The 17286-nt window shown below is 41.6% G+C and overlaps 1 protein-coding gene across 3 annotated transcripts in view; it reads right to left on the bottom strand.

Annotated features, from left to right (window-relative positions):
• TANGO6 (transport and golgi organization 6 homolog) overlaps nt 1-17286 on the bottom strand; it is a 194652-nt gene that overhangs the window by 174570 nt on the left and 2796 nt on the right. For all 3 annotated transcript variants that reach the window (XM_045045579.1, XM_003998190.6, XR_002150077.3), the window contains exons 2-3: nt 3922-4562; nt 787-903 (exon numbers count right to left, since the gene is read on the bottom strand). In XM_045045579.1, coding sequence (XP_044901514.1) covers nt 787-903; nt 3922-4562 — 758 coding nt within the window. The remainder of the gene's footprint in view (nt 1-786; nt 904-3921; nt 4563-17286) is intronic.

The following is a 17286-nucleotide window of genomic DNA, read 5'->3' as shown; positions in this document are numbered from 1 at the left end:
TCTTGGCTCAGGTCTTGGTTTTGGGGTCATGGGTTCGAACCCCACATTAGGCTCTGCGCTGGGCATGCTCTGCACTGGGCATGAAGCCTACTTAAAAAAACAAAAAAAAATTTTTTTGGGGAAAAAAAAAGAGTTCCAGTTTCAGAATGAATAAAATATATGTTAAATAAAATTGACATATTCCAGTCACAAACAATTTTTCATAAATAAATAAATAAATAAATAAATAAATAAATAAACAAACCAACCACATTCCTGGGAAGAGTGGCCATCATTCCATTAACAGAAAAATGCTTACAAATTATCCCAAGGGGCAGAGTACCTGGCTGGCTCAGTTACAGCATGTGACTCTTGATCTTGGGGTTGTAGGTTCAAGCCCCATGTTGGGTATAAAGATTACACGAAAGTGGAATCTTAAAAAAAAACTGGAGCACAGTCAGTTAAGCTTCTGGCTCTTGATATCAGCTCACGTCATGTTCTCAGGGTCCCACGATGGGCTCTGTGCTGGGCGTGGAGCCTGCTTAAGATTCTCTCTCTCTCCCTCCCTCTTTCTCTACTCCACCCTCCACCACTCATGTGCTCATGTGTACCACTCATGCACACGCACACTCACTCTCTCAAAAAAAAATTACCCTAAGGGTTAGGGTAACTTAGTTTTACAAAAATCACTTAATGCTCTAGAAAATGAAATAAGACTCAACTAGATTAGTGCATTGCCCAAGAGAAGACAACATTCTGCACATTATCATTAATGATTCACCCACAAGAGTCCCCAAGTCTGAATACCTGGGGTGGTCCTCCCTGGAGGATAAGTAATTCTCGGACTGCTAAGGGTTGATACACTTGATCCAAGATGTCTCTCAAGGCCTCCCTAGAAAAGGTTCTTTCCTCTTCTGTTAAAACCTAAAGGAAACACGAACTGAGCTTTAGCAGGCAACAGAAGGTAATGCTTTACAATACTGTACAAAAACACCGAGGAGAGGAGAGGAGAGGAGGGGAGGCTTCTTTCCCCTCTTGACTCCCTTCCACATGGAGGAAGTTACAATACTGAAACTCTCCTGGCCCTCTCTCCATCCCCTCGCTCACCTCTGGGCAGGAGATCTTGGGCACCTAACTTATTGGTGAGTTTGGAAAAACTTACTTATTGGTGAGTGTTGGCATGTACCACTTAGCTTGTTCCTCTTCTGTGTCTTGGGAGTAAGTACATGTTCTGCCCCGCTCCTCCTTGCTGGACACTTTACAGAGGCATAGCCTTGCCACAGGGCAGAAGGTGCTGCCGTCCTCCAGCGGTCCTTACAACTGGGTGAGGAGGAAGTGTGTCTAACTTTGGAAGGCACTGTTAGAAAGCCCAACTGTCTCCAACACTAAGCCATATCCCTCGGGCACCTGGGTGGCTCAGTCGGTTGAGAGTCTGACTCTTAATTTCAGCTCAGATCACGATCTCAGGGTCGTGAGCTTGAACCCCACGTCAGGCTCCGCACTGAGTATGGGAGCTTGCTTAAGATTCTCTCTCTCTCCCTCTGTCCCTCTTCCTGGCTTGCGTGCTTGCTCTCTCTCTCTCCCTCTAAAATCAAAAAAAAAAAAGGGGAGCCTGGGTGGCTCAGTCGGTTGAGGGTCTGACTTCGGCTTAGGTCATGATCTCATAGTCTATGAGTTCGAGCCCTGCGTCGGGCTCTGGGCTGACAGCTCAGAGCCTGGAGCCTGCTTCGGATTCTGTGTCTCCCTCTCTCTCTGCCCCTTCCCTTCTGATGCTCTGTGTTCTCTGTCTCAAAAATAAATAAACATTAAAAAAAAATTTTTTTTAAAGAAATAAAATTTTAAAAAATTATTAAAAAAAGGCTATATCCCCACCTTTGCACTTAGGAGCAATAGCGGTGACAATTTGAGTTTTCATTTCACTGACTCCATTAACGGTCTTTTAATTAGTTCAGAAGTTGGTCAGCAAAGAGGGGTTCTATTTGTTGGGTCCCCTTGAGCCCAGCTGTCCCCTTTGGGTAACTCAGTGAAGCAGTCAGGGTCGTGCCCACTGCCAGGGAGCAATCTGAAGCACGGGCACTGCTTAGAGCAGCTCCTAGTGCTGGGACTTGCCCAGCTTCATAACACACCACTGTGTTTCCCCTCTGACAACCTCTTTCGCCTTCCTACTTGGTCCTTTCCGGGTGCTTTCCTTTCTCCCTCCTGCTCGACACTCCGGGGCACTGCTTAGCCCCAGTAGTGGTAACAAGACCTCGCAGCCCAGAGCCCCCTCAGAGAAGTAGAGGCAGCAGGCACGGATGGCAACGTCCATCACTCATACCCTGTACTAAGAGCACAGCACACTGCTCTCCATAACAGGAAGCCACCAGGGAAGCTCATAATTTCAGGTCACTGCTCAGATGATATAGCTTTTAGACAAATGTTTATGAACATATGCAGGAGAGAGAACAGAGAAGGGAACAAACAGAAAAGAAACAAGTTTGGGGGCATCTGGGTGGCTCAGTCGCTTAAGCATCCGACTCTTGGTTTCAGCTCAGGTCATGATCTCACAGCTCATAAGTTCAAGCCCTGCATGAACTGCACCTGTCAGTGCAGATTCTCTCTCTCTCTCTGCCCCTCCCCTGCTCACACAAGCTCTTTCTCTCAAAATAAATAAATAAACTTAAAAAAAAAATAGGGGTACCTGGGTGGCCGAGTCTGTTGAGCTTCCAATTTCGGCTCAGGTCATGTTCTCACGGCTCGTGAGTTCAGGCCCCCGCATCAGGCCCTGTACTGACAGCTCGGAGCCTGGAGCCTGCTTCAGATTCTCTGTCTCCCTCTCTCTCTGCCCCTCCCCTGCTCCTGCTCTGCTTCTGTCTCTCAAAAATAAATACATGATAAAAAAATTTTTTAAAAAGAAAAGAAATAAGTTTGAAGGGTGACACAGAGAGAGATGAGGTGGGCAGGCATTGTGAATCTGGCGGCAGCGCTAACAAATTACCGCGCACGTGAGCCGCGCTGACTTTTAATACACTTGTATCTCAACAGCTTCTTCTGGCAAGGCTCCTATGTTGATGGTCCTCTCATGGGAGAGCAGTGATCCCTGCTATGTCGCACTTAGGAGTCCTGTCTCCTCTGTTAACGTCTTATGCTTCTGTAACCTCCACGGCACCTTTACAGTCCAGGTACTCAAATCCTTACTATGTCAGCAAAAAACAGCCACGTCCCCCTAGCAGCTAATAATAACAACAAACAGCGTTTGAATTATACAGCATACCCTGTGCTTTACATATTTCATTTCATTTAATCTTCCCAAGAACTTAATGAAGGAGAGATGAAGAGTTTAATACCGATATTAGTAGTAATTACTTTTTGATGAGCACTACTGGGGATTGGGTTCGGTACTTTATACACATTATCCTTAATCCTCACAACCACCTTCCAAGGCAGGTATTATTATACACATTTTATTAAAAAGGAAACAGAAGAGGGGTGCCCGGGTGGCTCAGTCGGTTAAGCATCTGAATTCGGTTCAGGTCATGATCTCACAGACCGTGGGTTTGAGCCTCGCCCTGGGCTCTGTGCTGACAGCCAGAGCCTGGAGCCTGTTTCAAATTCTGTGTCTCCTTCTCTCTCTGCCCCTCCCCCCGCTCTCAAAAATAAATAAACATTGACAAAATTTTTAATTAAAAGGAAACAGAAGCTCAAAGAAATAGCCTGCAGTAGTTGTTGCAAAATGACAAGAAAGAGGCTATATGGACTGTCTAGGCATGCTAAGGACTGGCATCTAATAAATGAAGCCCCAGCCCCGTAAAAGATTCATTTATCCACGGATATGCTTTGGCATTCAAGAGGAATTCTAGACCTTCCCAACAGCCCTTTTCCAAAGAACTAAGAGTTGTCTTTTATAACCACACACACAAATATTCACACAGACACGAAGACACGCACTCAATCTGTGTTTACCTCTTCCTCAGGTTTTAGCGGTTTTCTCTTGGTGGGGCAGAATCCCAGCTGACACAGACCTGCTGCAATATCCCCAAAATGGCGGCAGAAAATCAAGCTCCCCAGGGAAGTGTGATGCGCAATGTTCAGAAGAATCCTGCAGCTGGTGTAGAGTCTCCGGGTCGCATCGGGAGGAGCGCTCAGACACACCACATCCTGAACAACGGCACCAAACGCGGTCCTGCATCTCAAAGGGACTCCCACACCAGGCACGAGATACGGGCAGACACCGAAGGTGACTACAAACTGCAACACGGACTGGACAGTCTTCTGCTGTGAGATGCTAAGTGTATCTGGGCTCAGGGCAGGAGCGGCTTCCGGAGTCCTCAGGCTGGGTTTGCCCGGACTGAAGTCAGCTGCAAGGTGGATCATGGTTTCCTTCAAGCACAACAGCAACAACAAAGTTTGAGAGGTAAAACTCCAGGTGACATCCACAGAGTTTTGTGGCCATTCTGCCTTATTAGCAATTTCATCCCTTAGGAGTTTCAGTTTCTTCCAGTGAGGATCCTTCAGCAATTTGTCCTCCAAAGCAGACAGGTTGGAGCTTAAAGTAGCCAACAGGACATCATGTTTTGTGATCTGTAGTGAACCTGAATCCGATGCTTTTGAAGAAAAAAAAAAAAAAAAGATTATCTACCTGGGAAACAAACTGTACTCTATGTGGAATGCCTTGCCCTCTCCCAGCTCATCCCCTGGGGCCTGGCTCAGATATCATTGTCCCTGGAAAGCCTCCCCAAGTTGTGCTGCCCAAGCCTAGGCAGAATTCAAGACTACATTTTCTGCCTACCCACAGCACTTTGGGATGTAGTTAGAACAGGGTACCTACATGGTTCATCTAGTTGGTTTCTATTCCCCGTGTGTTCTGAGGGCAGAGACCATGTCTATCGTCTTAGTGGGCTTAAGTTGTAGGCAGAACAGAAAAATAAAAGGCTGAATAGTTACCACAGTAGAGTCATTCAAACTGTTCTAAGTGCCAGAGATAAACCACTGAATATAACAAAGTCCCTTCCCTCAATGATACTTACACTCTAGGGAGGTAGACCACAAAATACAGGCCCAAGGTGCAGAGGGATTCATCCAATCACCTCTACACCCAAAATATCTATTCTCAATGCTTCCCGACCCTTCTTAAAATGGTCTTTTCTGCCCTCTACTGATGAAGGAGTGCTCACATGCTCACAGCAGTAGCTGACATAGTTAACAACTCCCTCCCTGAAATGCTCTTCTCTTTTTTAAAAATGTTTATCTATTTTTGAGAGAGAGAGAGAGAATGTGGGGGAGGGGCAAAAAGAGAGAGGACAGAGGATCCGAAGCAGGTTCTGTGCTGACAGCAGAGAGCCCAAAGTGGGGCTCGAACTCAGGAACTGCGAGATCATGACCTGAGCTGAAGTCTGACACTTTACTGACTGAGCCACCCAGGTGCATGGAAACACTCTCCTCTCTCAGCTTCTGGGACACCTCAGTGGCCATCCTTCCAGTGCCTCCTCTGCCAGCTCCTCCTCTACCAGGTCTTTACATTCCCTGGGGCTTATCCTGACTTCTGTGCTCTCTTCAAGGATCTTCCCCAGGCCCATGTCTTTAAAAACCATCTATAAGCTAACCACTCCCAAATTTGTATCCCCAGCCCATGTGTACCCTCTAAGAGCCAGGATAAGTAAAAAGAAAATCACATATATGCATAGTATAGTCAACTGTTAAAACTAGAGAGAAAGAGAAAGTCTTGGAAGCAGCCAGAAAAATATGACGCATTATATATAAGGGATGATGCTGTGAATGACCGTGAACTTACCACAAACAGTGACTGCTAAAAAGATGGTAGAAAAACATCTTTAAAGTATGACAGAAGAAATAAAATGTCAACTCGGAATTCTATATCTAGTAAAAATAATCTTTAAAAATGAAAGTAAATATATTTAGATCAATGAAAATTAAGAGAACTGACTTCCAGCAGACAAATGATAAAGGGAATTCTTCAAGCTGAAGGAAAATAATACTAGATGGAAACTGGGAACTTCAGAAAGGAATGAAGAGCATCAGAAATGGTAAATATGTGGATAAATATAAAAGACTAATTTTTTCCTCAATTTCCTTAGATACATATATATGTGTCTAAAGCAAAATTTATTTTAAGATTTTTTTTTTTAAGTAATCTCTACACCCAATGTGGGGCTTAAACTTACAACCCTGAGATCAAGAGTTGCACATTCTACTGACTGAGCCAGCCAGGTGCCACTCTAAAGCAAAATTTATAAAGTTTTATTATGGATTTATAACTTATGCAGATATAATAAACATGAACACTATAGCGTAAATCCCAAGTGGGGGAGGGGGAGCTATAAAATGACCCTGATAGTTGCAAGGTCCTTAAGTGAAGCAGTACAATATTAATTCTAAGCAGATTGTGAAAAAATAAGAACATACATTGCAATTTTCCCAGGACAACTATTAAAAACACAATGCAGAGGCACCTGGGTGGCTCAATCGGCTAAATGTCCAACTCTTGATTTTGGCTCAGGTTATGATCTCATGGCTCATGAGTTCAAGCCCCGAATCGGGCTCCAGGCTGATAATGTGGAGCCTGTTTGGGATTCTCTCTCTGCCCTTCTCTCACTCTCTTTCTCTCAAAAATAAATAAATACTTAAAAACAACAACAACAACAACAACAACAACAACACAATGCAGGGCTCAGTCTCTCCCTTCCTGCCCCTCCCCTGCTCGCACACGCACGCTCTCTCTCTCAAAATAAATAAGTAAACATTAAACAAAATTTTAGGGGCACCTGGGGGGCTCAGTTGGTTGAGCATCCGATTTCAGCTCAGGTCATGATCTCATGGTTTGTGGGTTCAAGCCCCACATCAAGCTCACTACTGTCAGCACAGAGCCTGGTTTGGACCTCTCTCTCTGCACTACCCCCAACTTGCACTCTCTCTCTCTCAAAAGTAAATAAAACATTAAAAAAAATTTTTTTTACCACAATGCAAAAATGAAGGTTATAGTTATAAAACCATAATAAAATGTTGAAAATGTAAATGAAAACAAGCAGTAACACTTCAGAATGAAAGTTAATATACCTTCTAAGAGGCAAATTAGAAATGGGGCACCTGGGTGGCCCAGGCAGTTAAGTGACCAACTCTTGATTTCCGCTCAGGTCACGATCTCACAGTTCGTGAGTTCAAGCTCCCTGTTGGGATTTGCACTGACAGCACAGAGCCTGCTTGGTATGCTCTCTCTCCCTCTCTCTCTGCCCATATCCCACTTGGGCTCTCTCTCTTAAAAATAAATAAATAAACCGTTAAAAAAAATTTTTTTAAAGAAGCAAATTAGAAAGGATTAAAATGGAATAACTAAAAGAGTGCTCAACAGTGCATTACTTATAATGCATAAAATGAGAAATACATATCCAATAACAGATTGGATGAATAAATTGCAGTCTACCTATATCTAACATACTATATGTATGTATAATATTTATTTTATTGTTTATTGTCTCTCTATAAACTAGAAAAAAAGCTGCTTGAGGACAGAGATGTTGCTCGTTTTGTTCACTGCTATATTCTCCTTGCCAGAACAAGGCCTGTCTGATATGTAGTAGCTGTTCATAATAAGTAGTTGTTGAATGAATGAATAATGGAATATTTGCAGCCATCAAGTAATGTTGAGGGACGCCTGCCTGGCTCAGTCAGTAGGGCATCTGACTCTTGATCTTGGGGTTGTGAGTCTGAGCCCCACATTGGGTGTGGAGATTACATTAAAAAAAGTTACACGGAACATTATTTAATGACATACTCATTAAATATATTCTGAAGTGAACAGAGCATGAAACACTGTATGAGCAAAAGATATGAATAGTTTATAGAAAAAGAAATGCAAATGACTTCTAAAATATGAAAATATGATCAACCTTGCTCATAACAGAAAAGTAAATTAAAACTGTACTGAAATAGCACTTCCCATTTATCAACTGGCTAAAATCCAAAAGTTTTATAACACATTATGTGGCAAGGTTTTGGGAAATCACACACTCTCATACATTGCTCTTAGAAACTAAAATGGTACATTCCTGAAGAGAGCAATTTGGCAATATCTAGCAAAATTACGTACATATTTAACGTTTGGCCCAGCAATCCTGCTTTTTAGGAATCTATACTACAGATAAATACATAGGCAAAAATGCAAAATGACATATACACAAGTTTATTCATTGTAGTGCTTCTTGTATTAACCTGAGACAACCCAAATGTCCATTAATAGAGAACTGATGAAGTAAACAGTGGTATATCCATATAATGGCATGCTTGTAAAAGAGGAAGACTTCCAAGAACCACTATGTAGTGACCTCCAAGACATAGTAAATTTAAAAGTAAGGTATAAAAGAATGTCTATCATATGCTACCTTTTGTGTAAGAAAGGGAGGGAATATAAAATACATTATTTGTTTTTATTTTCAAAAAGGCAGTGAAAGAACAAGGTAAAAAGTAAAATGAGTTGTCTACAAAGAGAAGAAAACAGTGGGGAGGAGCTAGGGATAAACTGATCTAGTTCTAGAGTTTTCCTTTGGGGACCCTGTCTATGTTTTTCAAGTTAAAAAAAACAATTAAATGAAAAATTTTTCAAAATAATTCCTAAAAATAAAACACAAACAAACCTAATAATTCTGTACTTTATGTCCAAAGTTGTCAAACTACTATCTGCAGGTCAAATGTGGCCACCACCTATTTCCATAAATAAAGTTTTATTGGAGTACAGTCATGTCCGTTTACTTACATGTGATCTTGCTTTCAAGCTACAGCAGCAGAGTTGAGTAGTTGTAACAGAGACAAAGCCCAAAATATTCACTGTCTGCTCCTTTACAGAAAAAGTATGCAAACTCCTGCTCTATACTAAGAGGCATAAATGGAGAGAATTATTTCAAGTGACTTGAAATATAGAACTTTAGGAGCACCTGGCTGGCTCAGTCAGTGGAGCATGTGACTCTTGGTCTCGGGGTTATGAGTTTGGGCCCCACGTTGCATGCACTGTATTCAAAAATAAAATCTTAAAAAAAGAACTTCATACATCCTGAGGACAACAAATAAAAATAGTCTAGGACCAGTAGGTTTGTTCATGGTGGTAATGCAGGATTTGTTATCTTAAAATATTATATGCATGTGTGTGTGTGAATGGGTGAGCATATATTTATATATGTAAGTATATATGGGAAATAAATAATTACATTAATTTCACTGGAATCAATATTTTCAGATAAAAGAAATACAAATATTAAAATATAAAATATAGAAGAATGGCTAGGTGGACAAATATGTGATCAAGAAAGAATCTAGGTCATGGTATATGGGTTTTCACTGTAAAATTCCTTCTGCTTTTCTGTAAGCTTGAAAATTTTCGGGGCACCTGGGTAGCTCAGCTGGCTAAGTGTCCGACCCTTGATTTCAGCTGAGGTCATGATCTCACGGTTGTGATGTCAAGCCCCATGTCCGACTCCGTGCTGAGCAGGGAGCCTGCCTTAGATTCTCTCCCTCTCTCTCTCTCTCTCTCTCTCTCTCTCCCCCCTCTGTCCTTCTCTCCTGCTCAGTCTCTCTTTCTCTAAAAAGAAAGAAGAAAGAAAGAAAGAAAGAAAGAAAGAAAGAAAGAAAGAAAGAAAGAAAGAAAGAAAGAAAGAAAGAAAGAAAAATTTGCATAACAAAATGTTAAAAAAATTTAAACTCCATCATATTTCATTGTAATTAGAATATCAGTAAGAACTGGGGCACCTAGGTGGCTCAGTCAGCTAAGCACCCAACTTTAGCTCAGGTCATGATCTCCTGGTCCATGAGTTCGAACCCCACGTCAGGCTCTGAGCTGACCATACGGAGCCTGGAGCCTGCCATGGATTCTATGTCTCCCTCTCTCTCTGACCCTCCCCTGCTCGCACTCTGTCTCTCTCTCTCTGTCTCTCAAAAATAAATAAGCATTAAAGAAAAAAAAAGAATATCAGTAAGAACCACAGATTTATGTTTTGGTTTCTGAAAACCCACAAAGTTCCTAGCTCTAATAATTGAAAAAGTCTGGAAGCAATGACATCAGGGGTAATGAATATGCCTATTACCCATATTGTGGTCTCTACCATTTCTCCTTAAAGAGAGCTGTTTTCAAGAACAGGGCAAGAAATGTATGAGTCTGAGACATCTTGTCATGCCTGTAAGGAAGGAGACTATCAAAGACTACAGGTCATTGAAAAGAGCCCAAGAGCCAATTTGCAGTGGTTTCCACAAATCACAATTTGAGTATCAAGAATACTGAGTACAGGAGCACCTGCTGGCTCAGTCAGAAAACATGCGACGCTTCATCTCTGAGCTGTGGGTTTGAGCCCCACTTGAGGTGTAGAGATTACTTAATTTTTAAAAAAGAGAAAGAATAATGAATACATATTGCATGTACAAAAAAATCTATCAGTTCATAATAAAACAAAGAAATCACTTCACTGGTTACCTTTGGAAATTAAGACACTATCATTCTGAAAATTGATCACTAACAGGAACGCTATGAATCTGTTATTAAAATACACGTACGTATGGGGGCACCTCGGTGACTCAGTTGGTTAAGCGGACGACTTTGGCTCAGGTCATGATCCCCCAGTCCATGGGTTCGAGACCAACGTCAGGCTCTGTGCTGACAGCTCAAATGCTGGAGCCTGCTTCAGAGTCTGTGTCTCCCTCTCTGCCCCTCCCCACTCATGCTCTCTCTCTCTCTCTCTCTCTCTCTCTCTCAAATATAAATAAAAACATTTAAAAATTTTTGAAATATACATATGTTTCTTTGGAAATTAAGACACTATCATTTTGAAAATTGATCAATAACAGGAACACTATGAACCTGTTATTAAAATATGCACATGTAGGGGCGCCTGGGTGGCTCAGTCGGTTAAGGGTCTGACTCTTGGTTTTGGCTCAAGTCATGATCTCACAGTGAGATCAAGCCCTGCTCTGGGCTCTGTGCCCCTCCCTGACTCGCGCATGCTCTCTCTCTCTCTCAAAAATAAATAAATAAACATTATGAAATAAATAAGATAAAATAAAATATACACATGTATATATACATATACATATACACACACACATAGAAAAGTGTCTTAAAGGTTGTATGTCAAGTGATGCCCGGGTGGCTCAGTCGGATAAGCGTCCGACTTCGGCTCCGGTCATGATCTCCCAGTTTGTGGGTTCAAGCCCCGCATCAGGCTCTGTGCTGACAGCCTGGAGCCTGCTTCAAATTCTGTGTCTCCCTCTCTCTCTCTCTACCCCTACCCCATTCATGCTCTGTCTCTCTCTCTCTCAAAATAAATGAATAAACCTTTAAAAAGAAAAAAGGTTGTACGTCAAAGTATTAAGTGATCATCTCTGGGAGGAAGGGTTATGGGTGATTTTTCTTTTTTGCTTAATCATACTTAAAATGTTTTTCAAGAGAGAATATGTATAGTTTACGTATTTAAAAAAGTTATTTAAAAAAATTTTTTAATGTTTATTTATTCTTGAGAGAAAGAGAGAGCATGAGTGGGGGGTGGGCAGAGGGAGAGAGGGAGACACAGAACCTGAAGCAGGCTCCAGGCTCCAAGCTGTCAGCACAGAGCCCAAAGCAAGGCTCGAACCCATGAACCATGAGATCATGACCTGAGCTGAAGTCAGATGCTTAACCAACTAAGCCCCAGGTGTCCCTAAAAAAGTTATTTTAAAGTTATAAAACAGGGGTGTCTGGGTGGCTCAGTCAGTTAAGCATCTGACTTCAGCTCAGGTCATGATCTCATGGTTTGTGGGTTTGATCCCCATGTCAGGCTTCGTGCTGACAGCTCGGAGTCTGGAGACTGCTTCAGGTTCTGTGTCTCCCTCTCTCTCTGCTTCTCCCAGCTCATGCTCTGTCTCGCTATGTCTCTCAAAAATAAGTAAACATTTTAAAAAAATTGTAATAAAAATAATAAAGTTATAAAACAGTATGTAGTTTATGAGACTTTTTTTTTTTAAATATGAAATTTATTGTCGAGGTGGTTTCCATACAACACCCAGTGCTCATCCCAACAGGTGCCCTCCTCAATACCCTTTACCCACCTTCCCCTCCCTCCTACCCCCCATCAACCCTCAGTTTGTTCTGTTTTTAAGAGTCTCTTATGTTTTGGCTCCCTCCCTCTCTAACCTTTCTTTCTTTTCTTTTCTTTCCTTTTTTTTTTCTTTTTTCCTTTTTTTCTTCCTTCTCCTCCCCCATGGAGACCACTTTTGTTAAAAAGAAAACAGTATTTCCCAAAATGCAATTTCCATATACTGGAGATTAGGGTCATCTTAATGTTCTTCTTTTAGTTACCCTATTTTTTTTTTCTTTAAAAAATTTTTTTTAATGTTTATTTATTCTTGAGAGAGAGAAACAGAGCATGAGCAGGCAAGGGGCAGAGAGAGAGGGAGACAGAGTATCCGAAGCAGGTTCCAAACTCTGAGCTGTCAGCATAGAGCCCGATGCAAGGCTCAAACTCATAAGCCATGAGATCACGACCTGAGCCAAAGTCAGACACTTAACTGACTGAGCCACCCAGCTGCCCTAGTTTCCCCATATTTTAAAAAACTTTAAGGAATATCAACTACTTATATAAAAAGAAAAAGGAACATAAACTCCTCATTAAGAATAATGAGAATCAGAAAAGTAAGAATTTTTCAGTACTTCTCTAAGATTGTCCAGGGCAAGCGTTCTGACCCACTAACATGAATATCTGGTTCCTTTAGCGAATATATACCTAAATAGGAAATAAGTGCTTTCCTAGTTTATCACCACCAACCATTAATATCCCTAAACAACCTCTCAGGGACTTCCTGCAACTTTATAAGATCTTTGAGCCCAAACATGGGAAGCAAAGTGATTTCAAACAAAAGCTTTGTTTTTCAAGAGCCACTTAATAAAGTAGTCTCCTCTGCCCTCTACTGGTGAAAAACAAAATCTACTTGAAAATAAAGGCATCCCCTAAAGCAGCAGTTTTCAAAGCAGGGTACAGGGACTCAAGTTTTCAGGGGTTTCAGATTTTCAGGGACTCTGCAGGTTCCAAACTATTTTCATATTAATACTAGGCCGTTATTTGCCTCCTACAGTCTCATTCTCTCATGAGTGTACCAAGTGTGAAAAGTTCATTCAGTTTAGGGGCACCTGGGCGGCTGTCAGTTAAGCATCTGGTTCAGTTAAGTGTCTGACTCTTGACTTCGGCTCAGGTCATGATCTCACGGTTCATGGAAACAAGCCCTGTGTAGAGCTCCGTGCTGATAGCGTGGAGCCTGCTTGGGATGCTCTCCCGCTGCCCCTCCCCAGCACGCATGTGCGTGCTTTCTCTCTCTCTCAAAATTAATAACCATTAAAAAAACAGATTCCATATCGTAACTAACCTTTAAGAAATTACCTCTCGTTCAGTTTTAGTACAGTATGAAAAAATACAATTCTCTGAAAAGGCTATTGAGTTCTTCCTTTTCCAACTACATATCTATGTGAGTCTAGATTTTCTTCATCTGTTCCAATCAAAACAACCTATCATGACAGATTGAACAGAAAAGCAAATACAAAAATCCAGCCGTCTTCTAGTAAGCCAGACATCAAAGAGACTTGCAAAAATGCAAAACAATGCCACTCTTCCTGATAAGTTAACTCTTGATCACTACACTACACTATGCAGCCTCGAAATGTTACTGTACGTACCACGTAAAACTACATCACTATCACACTTCAGGAAATGCTGCCCTTATGGACAGCATTATGGATTCTTCCCAATCACCAATTTGAATGCCTATGCTTGGTGACATTTAAAAGCAGACTTCACAGTTTGTGTGGAACTTTTTATTATGCTCAAAGTGCAAAGCAATATGGCATGCAAGATTAAGTATGGTACAGCTTCATTACACACAGATTATCAGATTTTCCAGCTCCTTCCCCACAACATATTCAAATTCAATGATAGAATTTGGTCTACATTTAACATAGAAAGATATTTTTTAGGAAAACTATTGCTGAGATGGCCTCCATTTCTTACACACAAAACTTCACTAAAATGGACAAATCCCTTTCAAATTCTGCTTAGCACATTTCTTAACAACCCAGGTGGTGAAACTATTATTTGCCCCATGATTGACAATAGAAATGGAAGGCAGAGGAGAACACGCTTAATGCAGCAGAACATTTGATGCCTCACAAGTGAAAGACTATTGGCATCTCCCTTCCTTTCTATATAATTCCCACTGAGACCGAATTCCTCCTCCTCTTGTAGCCTTCCACAGCTCCACTCAGGGGTGACTCCTCTATCCAACTGCCATCTGCACTAGCCTCTCACCATTAGTGTGATCCTACTGTGTGAACTATCTCTTCATCTACATGCACACTACCATCTCCCCAAAAGACAAGATACTTGAAAGCACACATTTTTATGTAATTTTGTTTCTCCAAGAGCAGTGAGGACAGACTATTATACACAGATGACTCCCAGTGCATATTACCTCAAAGGGAGTCAATTTAAAAAACTGTTTTAACGCTTGTTTTTGAGAGTGAGAGAGACAGAGCATGAGCAGGGGAGGGGCAGAGAGAGATGGAGACACAGAATCCAAAGCAGGCTCCAGGCTCTGAGCTGTCAGCACAGGGCCCGATGCAGGGCTCGAACTCGGACTGAGAGATCATGACCTGAGCTGAAGTCAGACGCTTAACCGACTGAACTTAACCGACTGAGCCACCCAGGCACCCTTCATGGGGAGTCAATTTAAAGACAGATCAGGGGCACCTTGGTGGCTCAGTTGGTTAAGCGTCTGACTCCTGATTTTCGCTCAGGCCATGATCTCATGATTTGTGGTTTGAGCCCCCTATAGGGCTCTGTGCTGACAGCGTGAAGTCTGCTTGGGATTCTCTCTCTTCCTCTCTCTCTGCCCTTTGCCACTCACACTCTGTCTTCCTTTCTCTCTCAAAATAAATCAAATACTTTTTTTAATGTTTATCTATTTTTTGAGAGACAGAAAGAGACAGAGCGTGAGCAGGGGAAGAGGAGAGAGAGAGGGAGACACAGAATCTGAAGCAGGCTCCAGGCTCTGAGCCGTCAGCACAGAGCCCAATGCGGGGCTCAAGCCCACAAACCATGAGATTATGACCTGAACCAAAGTCAGACGCTCAACCGACTGAGCCACCAAGGAGCTCCAAATCAAATAAACATTAAGAAAAAAAAAAAAAAAAAAAAAGACAGATCAAAAAAAGTTTAATCTAGCTGCATGTAATTTTAACCAGTACTTTCACCCTAACTCCTCAATACATCAGGGACATCTGAATACTCATGCCGCACAGGTATTTTTTAATTCCCTCAGCAAGTGATATGATAAAACAGCAGGCAGATGCACACAATATATAATAGACTATATGTGCAAAATCATACCATTTTACCACAGTACTTATCCTTTTTCAAATAGGAATGCCTGTATTCCTGTATGTTAAGTGAGCACATGTATGTGACTTCACAACACTCTTGGAGATTCAGAGAGGTCTTCTATAAACGTGTTTTGTGTACGTGTGCTTTATGATAGATGATTACTTCCAGATTTTTTGCTTATTTAACCTTGTTCTCAGTCATTTGTAGATAGTTGCAGTTACCAGACAAGTGACCTCTCAATTAGCAAGTTAAAACTGTCTTTTGCAGTTTTCTTCTTCACTGGGGCAAAGTAGTACAGTTATCATACTATAGTAGAAGGTACCTGAACTTAAATCCTGGCTCTAGCCAACCCCCCGCCTCCCACAAAAAAAATATCCAAAACATATAAAGAACTTATACAATTCAACACCCAAAAAACAAATAACCCAATTTAAAGATGGGCAGAAGGGGTGCCTGGGTGGATCAGTCGATTAAGTGTCTGACTTCAGCTCAGGTGGTGATCTCACAGCTCATGAGCCCGCTTTGGACCTTCTGTTCCCCCCTCTGTCTCTGTCCCTCCTACTCTTGTTCTCTCTCTCAAAATAAATAAACTATAAATAAATAAATAAATAAATAAATAAATAAATAAATAAATAAAATGGGTAGAAGACGTGAACAGACACGTCTCCAAAAAAGAACTGGGGGCGGCTGGCTGGCTCAGTCGGAAGAATGTGCAACTCTTGCTCTCAAGGTGGTGAGTTTGAGCCCCATGTTGGGTATAGAGATTACTAAAAAAAATAAATAAACTTAAAAACAAGAAAAGACATCCACATGGCCAACAGACACATGAAAAGATGCTCAACATTGCTCATCAAGAAAATGCAAATCAAAACTACACTGAGGGGCACTTGGGTGGCTCAGTCGGTTAAGCATCCAACTCTTGGTTTTGAGACAAGAAGTGACAACAAGTGTGGCCGAGGATGTGGAAAGGCGTCCTTGTGCACTGTTGGTGAGAATGCAAACTGTGCAGCCACTGTAGAAAACAGTATGAAGGTTTCTCAAAATATTAAAAATAGAACTACCCTGGGGGTGCCTGGGTGGCTCAGCTGGTTAAGCATCTGACTCTTGGTTTTGTTTGGCTCAGGTCACGATCTCACAGTTCATGGGATCGAGCCCCACAATGGGCTCTGTGCTGACAGTGTGGAGCCTACTTGTGATTCTCTCTCCCTCTGTGTCTGCCCCTCCATCGCTCACAAGCTCGCTCTCTCTCTCTCTCTCTCTCTCTCAAAAATAAATAAATAAACATAAAAAAAATAGAACTACCCTATAATCCAGTTATCACACTACTGGGTATTTATCCAAAGAAAACAAAAACACTAATTCAAAAGGATATATGCACCCTACTTTCATTGCAGCATTATTTACAGTAGCCAAATTATGGAAGCAGCCCAAGTGTCCATCAATAGATGAAAGGATAAAGATGGATAAATATGGCTGAATATTATTCAACCGTAAAAAGGAATGAAATCTTGCCATTTGCAACAACATAGATGGAGCCAGAGAGTATCATGCTAAACAAAACCACTCAGAGAAAGACAAATACTGTATGATTTCACTCACGTGGAATTTAAGAAGCAAACAAAAAAACCCACAAGCCAAGGGGAAAAAGAGAGAGAGAGAGAGACAAACCAAGAAACAGCTGTAGCTAACAGTTCTCTTAGCTACAGAGAACAAACTGATGGCTACCAGAGAGGCCAGATGGGTAAAATAGGCAATGGAGATTAAGAAGTGCACTTATAATGATCACCAGGTGTTGTATGGATCTGTTGAATCACTATATTGTACACCCAAAAGTAGTGTAACACTGTATGTTAACTACACTGGAATTTTAAATGAAAAAAAAAAAAAATAGGGGCACCTGGGTGGCTCAGTCATTTGAGCTACCGACTCT

The sequence above is a fragment of the Felis catus genome, chromosome E2, assembly GCF_018350175.1.
Source record: "Felis catus isolate Fca126 chromosome E2, F.catus_Fca126_mat1.0, whole genome shotgun sequence".
Lineage (NCBI taxonomy): Eukaryota > Metazoa > Chordata > Mammalia > Carnivora > Felidae > Felis > Felis catus.
The sequence above is the reverse complement of the archived record's forward strand: the minus strand, read 5'-3'. Positions and strand labels throughout refer to the sequence as shown.